Source organism: Lichenostomus cassidix, chromosome 13 (assembly GCF_008360975.1).
Source record: "Lichenostomus cassidix isolate B80296 chromosome 13, HeHo_3.0, whole genome shotgun sequence".
Lineage (NCBI taxonomy): Eukaryota > Metazoa > Chordata > Aves > Passeriformes > Meliphagidae > Lichenostomus > Lichenostomus cassidix.
This window is the reverse complement of record NC_139494.1, coordinates 14,884,315-14,898,028: the sequence shown is the minus strand read 5'-3', so window position 1 is coordinate 14,898,028 and position 13,714 is coordinate 14,884,315. Positions and strand designations below refer to the sequence as shown.

Below are 13,714 nucleotides of genomic sequence, written 5' to 3'. Positions count from 1 at the left end.
CTCGTTTTCAGACTAAACGTGCAGGAAACTCTGAGTAATAATATGAAATGGACACAAGAGATCTGTAATCATGTAAATGAGCACTAAAGTGTTCCATCAAGAGGATGAGTTGCGACTTTGATCATGTTCCAGAAGCCTCCACTGTGTGCAGTCAATAAACCTCAGACACCTGAGTTGGCAGAGAGGTAATTCTGGTGAGGGAAGCTGGGAACACCTTGGTGGTGCACAAATGCAGAGAGATTGCTGAAAGGCAGTCTGTGAGCTGCTGCTCTCTGTAACAATGAGCATTGCACAGCCAGAGGTTTTCACCGAGCTGAATCAACAGGTTGTAAATGAGGTCATAAACTGGTTAATACCTGTTCTTGTCTAGTAGTGTTTAACTTAGCTTTTCTGCTTAGTAGGATTTCCACAGTATTTTCTCCAGTGGGGCCTAAATCTGTACCATCTTACATGAGAAGCAGTAGAAGTTTTCTGCTTCCTTATGCTCCTGAATAGGAGCTGAGTGGGGGATCTGTGTATTTTTAAGCTGGCAGAATGTGTCTTCTCTAATGCTCCTTATAGCTGGAAGCATAAAGGTGGAAGTCTCTTTCTTGGTGTCCTGGTGCTAGGGCACTGTGACTATTCAGGGAAGATTATTTTCTCTTTATCTTTTTTGTTTGTTTTTAACATGTGTTAGAACCATTTCTTTACTGAGGCAGGAATTGGGCTTCCCTGAGCCTGCTGCTTGCTTTTCACAGAAATGTGCGTGGTGAGTCAAAAGGGACAATGCACCAAGTCCCCAGAGCAAAAATAGCATGGCCTAAATCAAGGGAGAGGAGTGCTCACTGCTGACACAGAGAGCTCAAAAACTCCATTTGGATGAAGTCAGTTATTGCTAACCCACGTCTAAAGGTTACCTAGTAAGACTGTTTCTCAGACTGTACATCCTTGTGTGTGGGGACTCTCTCCAAAGGGATATATGTTCTCAGCATCATGTTTTCTTCTGGCAGAGGAGGTGCCAATGAAAACAGAATGTAATGATTTAGATGAGAAAGCTACTGTGAGAAATTTCATTTCCTGGTCCTTTTTTTTTTTTGGAGAGGAATCTTATTTACACCATACATTAATTACATCATTTGTCTGCATGAGAACAAAGGGAATAGAATATTATTGCAAGTATGTCTGAATTTGAGCTTGTCTTCCTTTTCTTCTGTAATCAGATGGGTTGGTAAAGAATTATTTGGCTTTTTTTTTTTGGCAGAGGCCTTGTTGATAAAAAGGAGGTTGGTACCACTTTGGGAATAGGGCCTCTGCAGCAAACATGCAAATATTGCAGTATGGAGTCTGTTGAAATCTCCTTCTTATTGAGTCACAAGAGGAAATTGTAAATAAGAGTGAATGGGAACTACTTTAAATGTCTGTTGCTCTCCCCCTCTTCAAAATCTAACAATTAAACCCAATGGCTGCTTCAAAGTGAACATTAACATTCCAGCCCAAACTCCTGAGCAGTGGAGTTCATTGCTCAAGCTTCTGCAGTAACCTTGGCTGTCTTGTGCTGCTTCCCTGCGCAGTTCTGAGCATCTGTGCTGTGTGGAAGCCTGCTGGTTAGAAGGCACAGGCACAGTCCCTTATTCATCTTTTAATTTAGCTATTTTTTCTCCCTGCACTCCTTCATTGTATCCTGAAGGATCCTAACTATTTTGGTTAAAGTTGTGATCATGTAGAGAAGAATGAACTTCAGTGATGTCTAAAATCCTTCCCTGTACCATGTCTTTGTTAGAGTGCTGTTACTGGCCTCTAAAACATTTTACTTTCACAGAAATGATCTTGCCATTGCTCAGGTACATCATCACATGGCCAAGGAGCAGACTTTCTTGTGATAGAAAAAGGTAAAGATGACAGAGCTAAAATACAGTAAACAGGTATTTTAAGACTATAAATAGAGTACTAGAGGAATAAAAGACTGCATAATAAACTCCATTTACTTCTCCACCTGAAGGTGAGTCACAGGTTAGAGTGAGAAGGAAAGGTTTAGAGAGGTTTGACTCACGTGCTGGAATGATAAATAGTTGTGGGTTGTTCCTCAGGGAGAATTGTCCCTCTCAAGGGAATCAAGGGAAAGGGGTGAATGCAGCAGAGATGAGGTGTAGGAATGTCTGCAGATGGTTTGAGAGCTCTGGAGCTGGCTCATGGGGCTGTGGTGTGGTGCAAGGTAGTTAAATGTCTTCATGGAGACTGCTGAGCAGCTCCTGCTCTTGTCATTTGTGTGATTTTTATTGTCAAAATAAAAATCGTTCTGTTCTCTAGGCTGAGCAGCCCCAGCTCCCCCAACCTGTCCTCACAGGAGAGGTGCTCCTGGTCAAAGTGATGCTGTACAGAAACCGGGGATTTGTATGATACTTGATTTTAATAAAAGAAACTATCAATTATTTCAGCTTTTTAAAAAGCACATTCTGAGACAAATGTGCAACTTTTCACATCCACTTCATAAAGATAATTGAAAAATTATCTTTGACGTTAAATACATAAATGATATACTGATATTTTAAAACGGTAAGTAAACAGGTTTGTCTGTCTATCATTGATCCTATCAGTTGTCTTATCTGAACTGATCTCTCTGCTTGGCATACTGTGGTCTGGTGCCTTTTCTAGGAACATCTTGCAGGATACCTTTTTGAAGACCAAACTGTAGGTAGAATTTTACAGAGGTGGCTTATTGAACATGGCAGGTATTAAGCCACCTTGGAAATACTTCTACATAAATACTGACTCTGAAATAGTATCTTTTTCAAATATTGGAACATGCTGTGTTCCCAAGCTGTTTTGTAGTACCTGGTTGTGCCACTGCTTATGAGTGCTTAGTCTAGAGTTGCATTATTAAATATATTTAAAAAGCTCAAAATACAAATTAACTCAGCTAAAAAGACTGTGCCTCATGTTGCTGAATAGATGTATGAAACTTTAAATGTGACATGACTGGTGTGGCTGTGAGGGTCAGGATAAGTTCTTCTATAGCATTTTGTTCTTAGCTTCAGGGGAGTTGTTGGCTGTTGCTGGGTTGTTTTCCTAAATGGATTTCAGTGCCAGGCACTTGAGCTGACCTTCAGAAAGAACACAAGTGCACTGCAGTGATGGAGAGCTTGGAAATAAATATTAGTAAGGGCACCATGTGCTGGGTTTTTGACCTGCAGCCTGTCTGGAGAGGAGGAGTATGGACGTGTACCACCCAGTTATGAAGTGGACTTCAAAGTGCTGCTTTATTTGGGTATCTGAGTGAGATCCTTATGAAAATAAGGATCTTATTTGGAGAGGCAGCTGAGCAGCCAGGCTGGGTCTTGAAGAGTAAAGCTGGATCTGCATTGGGTCATTTTCAACACTCACTAAATGCTAATGAGAAGTGCAGGAACTGCTGGGATAAATACCTACAAATCCTAGGCTGTGTCAGGTCTCGTCCTTGATTTATGCAACCCTGATAGCTGGAGTGTGCTTTAATATGACTAGTGTGGAGTACAGCCTGTGTGTCCCCATCTTACATTATGAACATGCAAAGTGTTATTTTAATTTGGCATTAGATGGTATTTTTTAAAATATCAACTTCTGCTTTTTGTTACAGGTTACATCTTAAGTGTTGTGCTCCTAACTTTACCAAGGCAACACCTGGTTCAGCTTTACCTGTACTTTTTGACTGCACTGCTGCTTTATGCTGGGCACCAAATTTCCAGGTAAGAATAAAGGGATTAATTTTGTTAGCTTGGCTTGCGAATTAGAAAAATAACTCTTACTTTGTTAATATCGCCTATAAATGGTTTTGTGGAGGCCTTTTTTCTGTGTCAGAGATCTAAGTATATCTTGCTGTTCTTTCTCTTTGGAGAAGTTTACAGAACTAAATATGCAGTCAAGTGGTTCTCTTAAGTCGTTGAAAATATACCAGGAATTTTGAGCTGTCTATGGAGTGTAATGTCCACTAATCTAAGGAGAGAAAGTACTCACCACAAGACTAAATGTGGCCTCTGATGCAGTAATCTAAGTTACCCAGTGCTCAGCTAACATGCTTTCAGCATTGGGTGTTTTACACAGCAGACAGGATGTTACTTTTAGTTTCCTGGCACCTTGGCTGGGAGAGCAAATAGGGATCTGGAACCCAGTAAAAGAAAAATAGTAGTGGAATTTATTCTTAAAATATATTCCACAAAGACGAATTGATAGTGGAAGCAGGTGTTTTGGATCTGAAATGCAGAGTGAGAGGCTGGAGAACTCTGAGTGAAACAAGACAAAATCAACCATCTTTGTTTGGCCCCAGCTAAATCTGTTGAAAGCCAGTGTAAACTTTCAGACTGACACGATGTTTAATTGGAACCAAAGACACTGCCATCACATTAAAAGCTTTGCATGGGAAGTTTTGAAAATATGCATTTGAGCCGGACTTATTTTGGTGCCTGCTGATGGGAAACGTTTAAAAATGTGCTTTCAATTGATTTAATGGTAGTGATAGTTTTGTTATTTCCGCATCAAAATTGTTGTTCCAAAGCATTTTGCTGGAATGTCTCTCTTGATATGTTGCAGTTCAGAGGAGTGTTAATGAAGGTTTCAGGATGACTTGACATGTCACTGTTGTAGCTGTCAGAGTTGCAGTTAGTGATTTCCTGAATAGGATGAGCGTACAAGAGAGGAGTTATAGCCTCTTACTGCCTCGGTAGGAAGGAAAAAAGGGTTTATTTGTCATCTTCAGGGGAGTCCTGAGTTGTTATAGATGGAGTTTGTGGGTGTTTCTTGTAGGGTTAAAGGCTTATTTATTAGAAAAAACAACCTAAACATTATTTAAGAACTTGTGTTGAAATAATAAAGCCAGTAACAAATGTCCTTCAGATGTGGGGCTTTGGTCCAGAACATTTACAGCTGGAGGTGTTTATGCCACTCCAGGTCTTTAAATTTTTAGAGGAAAGGGAGATGTTATGCATTTGGTTGATACATTAAGGGATAGCACTGTGTTTCCTTTTAATATCTTGTGTTCCTATGTGGTAGGAATTCTGATTTCTGTTGCTTTATGAGGTTTGGGACCCTTATAGGCTTCATTGTAACCTGTTTGGTAACTATTGCTTGGACTGTTCCATTTGTTCCTAAGCTTTCTCTATTTGGTGCTCCTGGGGTGAGTTAATAAAGACTTTAATTAAATCTTGAATCAACTAGCACAAAAAATATATTTAATTAAAAGATGTCTTGGATTCAAATAGTCCAGCAGTATTCCCAAGGTATTTTGCAAGGCAAATGTAGCTACTGACACTTCTGAGTGAGTTTACCCATTCCCTAGACATAAGGCTGATTTGGTTTGGAAGGAAGCACAGTGCAAGGGGCTCTCAGCTGAAGCCTTTGCATAATCAAGGAATCATATGTGGGGAGTGACAATTGAATTAGCTTTACAAAAGAATTTTTGAATGCCATTAGTTTTCAGATTGAAAATAGTAAGATGTGACAGACATATCTGTTGGCAGAGCCATTCCTCTTATTGCCAAAGCTATCCAGTTCCAACTGATGTTTCTATTTAGCAGCCTGATCATAACAAGACATACAGTAGTCACATGTGCAAACTGTTCTTTAGTGTTTTTTGTTAGTAATTCTGCTTAGAGCTGAAAACTTCCAGGGACTTGCTTGCATGCACTACCAATTGGGATGCTATTTAAGACCGATGAAGAGGTCTTATATTGAGGCCAGTTTGGTTAGTGCAAATTATAGAACAAGACCAGAATCATCTGGCACTTGTGACTCTGCAGTGTCCTGGAAATTCTGAGCTGTTGAAAGACTTCAGCTTTCAGTGCTTTTTTTCCACCCCAGAAATAGCTTGCAGTTCATCTGCAAGTCTGGGAATAAGATCATCTGAATTTTATAGTTAAGCTCTGACTTCAAACTTCCAGGTTTATGTGACCTTGACAAGTCACTTAATTTCTTAAATATTTGTTTCCTTGCCTGCAGAACTGAGAATTACCTTAATGTGTAAGGATGTTTTAGGTAATATTTGTGAATACTTGGAGCATCCCAGGAAGATGCTACTTTTGTATGTGGCATGCTAACCTGGCATTTTGGGTGGAAATAACCTACCATCTGTTTATGGAAAAAAGAGAAGTCAGCTTTAAAAAACCAAAATCCTTGTTAATGAAATTTCTTTGCCTTAGGTTTTCTGCAGCAGTCTCCAATTTCAGGAGAAATTAGTTTAATAATGGAGTGGCACAGCAATAGGAGCAGCTTGAGCTGGGTGCCTCCAGCCAGGAACCCAGAACACAGAAATCCCCTTACAGTCAATACACCCATCCTTCCTCCACTCTTCATCTGCTTTGCACACACTCCTCGGTCCAGTGGTGGGTTTTTGTCTGGGGTCTTGTTCCCTGTTGGATTCTTTCTCTGTCTTCAGGTGGATGTTGGCTGCTTTTATGTGGGTGGGTTGCAGCTTCTGCTGAGTTGTGGCTTCCTTATCTTCCAGTTCACACTTGGTCTCAGGGCCTCCCTTCATGTAACTGAGCTGAAGTTCAAGATAAGTTTGACTTTTCTAGGTGGAAGCTTGGAGCTGGTGAGAGTTTGGAGCTTGTGGCCTAAAATTCCAGCAGCTTGAGCTACTTTTGCTAAGCAAAGCCACTCAGACAAAAGAATACAGTTAAAAGAATGCAGCTAACTAAATTTCATTTACAACAGTTCTGCTTTTTTCATTAAGCATTCCTGCTTAGGTGTCAGAAGGAACTCAAGAAGTCTTTCAATAAGAAGGAAGGAACTAATGAAGTCTTTAAATACAACCCTTAGTCTCACATACAGTGTTATGACAAGCAACAGGCACAATACAAGCAGAGTGAACAAGGTCACCACTGGCTGGAGCATCTGAATATAGATTCCTGTTGCTGTTAGTGACCACCCATAGAATTTTCCACCATCAGTGTTGTACCTCCTTCTTCACTCTTTCCATGACATGATGCATCTCTTCTGCACTGAATGGTGACTAGGATGTTTTGTCCATTGTTTTGTCCATTGTATTTTAGTGGCTTCCTCACCAGTGCAGGATTCATTCTGATGAGGATAGGTAGTAAATTTTAGCTTGAGTGAAATTGGACTGTAACCATTGATAGGACATAATAGGAGCTGAATAATTAAAATTGCATCCCACAGTGTTGCTACAGTTAGAAGTAATTGAGTGATTATTTGTCCCTACAGTGATGTTATTGACAAACATAAGATTACAAAGAGTTCTTACACAAACACATCCATTTCCAACATAGACAAGTACTGTTTCAGGGGTTTCTCTGGAATGTATTTCAAGTGACAGACGTTTTGTTCAGTGTCAAAACAAATGTCTTGAGTTTTGATGGCTCTACTTTCGTGAATAAATCCCTGTTGTTCTCCTACAACACACACATCAACGTTGACACTGCCATTTGATACTGTTTTGTCGAGCCCATACTCTGTGTTTTAGTAGGTAGAGAACAGTTCCTTTGGGATTCAGACCTAACACAGAGATTGGGTCTGTGGTACATACTGTTGAGACAAAACTGTGGCCTTGGTACACTGGGGTTATATGGGAAATTGGCTGGATATCACCACAGTTGGAATTCTCTCTCAAAATCAGTTGCATTTTCGCATTTTTTTTTTTTAAATTTCAATGTGTAAGATACACCTTTCCCCTTCTCTTATGGTTGTGGCTGCCATAGATTGTATGTGCAATTGTGCTTGCATGCAGCTAAGAGCCAGTCCTGATTTCAGAAATCTGTGGGATCAACTCCTCCCTTACTGGTAGAGGGGTGGTAACTAAGCTCATTGTGCTGGGCAGTGAGACACTGGTTGGTATTAAATTAATATTTTAACAGGTTGCATTAATAAATACTCTGTTTATTTGAAATCTGGTGTCCAGCCACACACAGCAGCTGGAATTGAATGTAAAACAACTGTAGTACTGGGGAAATCAACTTTGGTCTTGCTGGCTCTGTTAAAGTTGGATCATGAGCTGTATTGGATTCACAACAAAAAATGAGAGCTGCTTCTTTGGGTTTTACAGAGGTCTGGTCACCAACTCCTAACAATCTTTGTGAATTAGCTCCTCTTTAGTCTTGTTAACTTTATACCACACTGAATTGTACATCGATTTTGTACTTAGCCATGCAACTGTGGTCATCTGGGTTAACAGCGCCAAGAGTGGTGAGCGAGCTGTCCCACTTCATCTCCTCAGAGTATCAGTTCTTCATAGTGCCATCATTCATTAGCTGGCTGGTTACTCACCCCTCCTTTGACATGAGACTGGTGGATCCAATTTTCTTTTCCTAAAACAGTAATGCATTTGTCCAGGGCTGTTATCCTCTAAGCGGTGTCGTAAATAAGTGAGTCTTAATTGATTGAAAGTTCCATGTAGTGGCCAAATTTCCTGGGGCCCCCACAAGCTGTCCTAGTAATATATGGCCATTCCTGCTGGCACAAGGCCACTGTGTGCTTTTTAGATAATTGAGCTGTACCATAAATCTTTTCCCAATTTTGCAATACCTTGGCCAAGGGCATCCCCTTTTCTACGCTGAGTTTGTTCCCTGTTAGCAGAAGGAATAAAGAAAAAGCAGCTAAAAAGACTGTCAGGGAGACCTTCCTGTGGAGTCACAAGGTTCAGAAAGGACCCCCTCACTTCTCTTACAGAAGTGTAGGTGCAGCTGGATCCAATCTTAGACTTGGCCAACAGTTTTTATCTAAAGGATTATATTTCCCATTGCTAAGAGGGACTCAAGCCCCCATTTCATGTGGAACTTGAACCTCCTTTCTCTGTGCACATTACCCTGGTCGGTGCAGACATGCAGTGAGCTGCTACTCAGACAGAAGAATACAGTTTAAAAGAATTCAGCAAACTAATTTACCACGGTTCTGCTGTGAGAACACGTTGTCAGGTGTTGTCTGCTCCTGACAGGGAAGGTGGATGCAGGTTTTATTTTATATGTAGTAGCACAGATGTCCTGCTTAAAAGGATTACATTTCTTTTGCCCATTTCCAGCAAAAAGCAGCTTGGGAAAATAAGTGATGCATTTATGCAGAACAGAAGTGATATAATTAAACACACTATTAATGCTAAAACTGGAGTCCAATCATTATCTTATTTCATGTTTTGCAGTTTTATTATGATTGTATTCCAAGAGTGTTGAGCCTCATAGAGCTTAAAATGAGAAGGGAGAGAGCAAGATACTGAATTGTTTCTTACGGATAAACTTAAAATACACTTAATTTTAAGGTTGTCTGTAGACATTAGAAACCTATGAGAGTGTGATGTTGACAGTGGAGATTAATCTGCCAAAGTAAATGTCAGCAGTATGAGTCAGTTAGGTCAGATAACCACTGTGCCTTATGTCAGTCAATTATAAAGCATATTTTTAGTATCAGAAGGCCTTTCTGCACTTTCAGTAACAAAAAAATGGTCATGTGTGAAGCTCTGTATCTCTCTACCTTTGTACCTGTTAACAGGCCAGCAGCTGGATTAAATGAGGCTGGGAATGCATCTACAGAATGAACAACAGGCAGTCTGATCTAAGCTTTATTCTTAAATCCTAATTTTCCAATGTAATGTAGTTTCAGTCATTCCATTAACTAGTAAATAATGATTTCAGCATTCTTGTTTTCTTACATTGCTGCAGTAAAGTGAACAATCCTCAAATGTAAAAGCTGCAGATTAATACAGCTTTAATTGATCAAAATTGAATGCAGGCACTTGCTTTTTTCAGCATCTTGTATGGCACTGCAGCTGTTCGAGGCATCTTCTGATTGGTGTCTGTGCCAAAAGATCCTTGTGTTTGTACTGGTAATAAGAGAATCATTGCTTTCACTTTCCTCATTCAGACATCATCTACAAATACTGTTTAAAAAATTTAGGAGATCTTAAAACATTGCTTCTCCAAGCTGGTGGGCCTACAAGTCAATTATAATTGAGAGTTACTTAGAGAATTCAGCCAAGTGCAGACCTCTGTGCAGATGACTGAATCAGACAACAGCAAGAAGTGTAGCTCGAAGAAATTTGGGTTATCTCCAAGCACGTTCTGGTGTTGAAGAAGCAACTGTAAGCGCAGCTTTGTTCGTGTCTCTTAGCTAAGTTGTGTAAGGTTATCTTGCTGCACTTGGTATCCTGGATGATTTTGTAACCTGTTTCCTAACAAATACACAAGAAACTTGATGTCTTCACTGCTTTCCTTCTAGCAGCTTAGAAATAGCCAGTGTTTTCACCCAAAATTTGAGGATGGAGCATGATTTTGCTAAGACAGAAAGCCATCGTCAGCATCTTGCAAGTGCTGTTATTTTTTCCTGTTTTTTGTAACTGATGGATTATCCTGTTTGTGTTGTTGATGCTTTTAGAAAGTGCTTTCTGCTAGTCCATATGATGTAAATAAATTTAAAAAAACCAGCTTTGCCCCAAGGATTATAATCTTACGGATTTTGGAGGGTGGAAAAAAAAGCACTTGTGCTTAGCTATACGTTGAGAACACGGGGGAGATTTCTGTCATTTTAGGTACCTTTTCAGTCCTCACCTGTTTTTAATTGTAGGTTGCAGTCTACAGAACCCATTTCAACATACCTCACATATACTATGACACTTGAAAAAGCTGCTCTGAGTAGGCAGCGTTGTCAGCTATGAAGAACACGCTTTGAAGTGTTTGTTTTAGTACTTTGAGATTTATGTCTTGAATTCCGGAGATTTTTTGTAAGTGAAAATGTGAATACCTTTGCTTGGGGTAGCAAGCTAATCCTCAGAGCAGAGTATATTTCCACATTTCTGGGAAGAAGTGAATGCTCTCAGCAGCACTAAGTTGCATCTATTTCTGCACTGAAATAAAAAGAGCAATTCTTGTATTGGCTGTGGTTTCCGGTCCCGTTTTGCTGTGCTTTGTCTGCATCTGTTCCCAGCAAGCATGGCTTGCCTCACTGATATAAATAAACACAGAATAAGTGAATTGCCCCTCGAGCAAACAGACTCTGCGAGCTCCATGCGGGGTCAGATCAAGTGTGTCTGTCTGGCGTTCCTGGGATGTGATGCAGGTAGAATGGCTGGACAGGATCAGCCAGATAATAGCCCAGGGTTTTTGTGCTGCTGAGGCCAGAGCTGCTGCTGTCCTAACCAGGGTGGAGCTGCAGCCACCCTGGAGTGGAGCAGGAAGGATCTGCAGGGTATGGCAGAAAAACGAGCCTGGGATCTGCATGTGGAAGGTCAGGAGTATTGCCTGCTGGCTGATGGCAGGGGATTAAGGAGCCACTGCAGAATTCCTGCTGTGCTGTTCCAGGATCAGCTGCTGAAAGTGTGAAATGCCTGCTCTTACTGTGAGGTTCATATTTGCGTTCTGTTGATGTTTAACCTGCTCTAGGGCAGAGTCAAGGGATGACCATCAACAACAGAAAACTGCCTGGGGTCCTCAGGTTCTTACCTTTCACTTTGGTTACCAGAGCTCACCCTCCCAGCCTACCTTTTCTGAGGGGAATTACAGATTTTCAGGCTCTCTGGCTGAGTCTGTCAATACTGTTCTGTCAGTTTGTGGGTATCTGGTAGGATAGAACTAAACTTTAAATCATGTTGGACAAAAGGTTGATGTAACAACTCTGTTCCTGACTCTGGTCCATTACTATTGCTTTTCCTTCATACCTATTTCTTAATTCAATGCAAAGAGTTTTTTAAGTGCAAAATACTGTAAGCCTTAAATTGGAAGATCTCCCTGTCAAGCTATCCAGTTTTTTTTCCCACACGTTACTGGTGGGAAAAGAAATTATTGTTAGGAAGAAAAACACTTAATAAGGATACTTAAAAATGGAATGGTGCTTAAGAGGCTTTGTCAATAAGCAGTTTGAGGCCACGCTCTGAAGAACAGCTTGGATGTCCCAAAGGATTTTTACAGCTCTGCCAGTGAGTCTAATTACAGATAATTCTGCTCTTGCTTAAGTCATGCCTCAGTTAGATCCTTCCATCAGCACGGCTGCTGGAACAGTAGTGTTAATATTGCTTTTTGCAATTTAGTTAATTGGCTGTGACATACACTGAAGTTACATATATGTGGAATGAATAAATTGCTTCTTGTCTGAGTCAGATGGATCGTAACAGTTTGTGGGTTTGGTTTTTTAGGGATTATGTGAGGAGCGAATTGGAATCAGGATATGAAGGACCAATGTACTTGGAGCCTCTCTCCATGAACCGTTTCATGACTGCTTTAGTAGGTAAGTGCTTTAAATAATTGAGAGGAGAGAGCTCTAATTCTCTTCATTGAAACCTGTGCATGTTTTTCCTCTTGGTTTCAAATCTCCTTTATTACTTTAACTTGTTGTGATTCTTACTAATATGCAAGAGGCATGGGAGGATAGCTGCACCCTACCTAGCTTTTTCTGTGCCACTGATTTACCAACACCCCATACTTGCAGCTCTTAAATATTTTTCAGGTCTGTTTGTTATGCTCTGCCTTTGTTATTCTCAGACTTGCAGTCTGATTCAGAACAACTGGAGTGTCTATAATAACCTTTATGTGAAAAGTACTGTGGAAATTTCAATAGTAATGTGCATTTGTAGTGTTTTTTCTCAATTCAGGTGTTGAACAAATTAATTCTTTATTGGCTTTATAGCTGAACACTGTCATTCTCTTACAAAAACTGGTGAAATACATTGGTGGGTGTGTGCATGGGACTACAGGCTGCTGGATTTTTTACAGAGTCCCCGGGATAGTTTTAATTAAAGAGGTAAGGAATAACAAATCAAACATATTTAAATTGTTTGACTAATGGCAGAGATTACTTCCCTACCTAAAAATCCCAAATAAATAATGAAGGTTTGGACTTCCCAGAGTGTTTCTTCCCCTTTGAACTTTGACTGAAAGAGAATAAATTCAGCGTTAAGGTTGCTACACCAAACCATATGTTCTCCTGAGAGGATATGGGAATACACACACTCACACACCATGTGTACTTTAAAATGAAGCCTGAGACAAGCTTGGAAGAAAAATCTTCCTTAATTCCTTTCACTAAGATATATGGTTTTCATCAGATTATTGACAGATTTAGTGAACCATGTACTGTTGGCAAAACTCAGCTGCTTTCTGTTTACTTGCAGCTGCTACTGGCAAATAGAAGTGGGTTTTCTGCTTTACAGTATGTTAGGTCAGACAGTATTTATCCATCTCCTGTTTGCCTGCATTGTTACTTTCAAAGTGGCATTTGTCTTTGTTTTTAAAATTTTCAATAGAAATAACATTGGTATTTTTAAGGAAATATTATTTAGATACGGTTTCTTCTCTCTTTTGAATGTCTAGATATATTTTTTCTGTCTCATCAAATGACACCAAAGTACAACTAAAGCTTTTGGTGTGGTTTTCTTATGAGAAAATGTTTGTGCTTAATCCTGTGAATCTCTCCCAGGTGCAATGCAGGGTTCCATGGTAAAGCAGAATCCCTCAGAGAGCTTCACAAAGCAGCAGGCAGGCCTGGGCAGGAGAGATCAGGAGGCATTGTGTCATTCAGTAATACTTAGAAGCTAAACTGAGAGTCAAACCCAGTATGCTGCATCCAGGTTCTAATAGGGATTAAAAACAAGCGAGAAAAATATAATTTTATCCAGTACAGTTTTGGGTTGTAGTGGGTGTCAGACTAAAGTGTCCACTTACTGTAATTGTGTTTAAGAAATTAACACAATTAGATGCTTGTGACAGCACTAGCAAATGTGTTAACTTGCTTAATATCCCTGTTCTTAATTTTCCTTATTATTTTAAAGCCA

The 13,714-nt window shown here is 40.0% G+C and overlaps 1 protein-coding gene across 3 annotated transcripts in view; it reads left to right on the top strand.

The window, feature by feature from the left end:
* Nucleotides 1-13,714, top strand: part of RNF145 (ring finger protein 145) — a 45,018-nt gene that overhangs the window by 13,965 nt on the left and 17,339 nt on the right. For all 3 annotated transcript variants that reach the window (XM_085073852.1, XM_085073854.1, XM_085073853.1), the window contains exons 3-4: nt 3,593-3,701; nt 12,080-12,171. In XM_085073852.1, the coding sequence (XP_084929978.1) occupies nt 3,593-3,701; nt 12,080-12,171 (201 nt within the window). The remainder of the gene's footprint in view (nt 1-3,592; nt 3,702-12,079; nt 12,172-13,714) is intronic.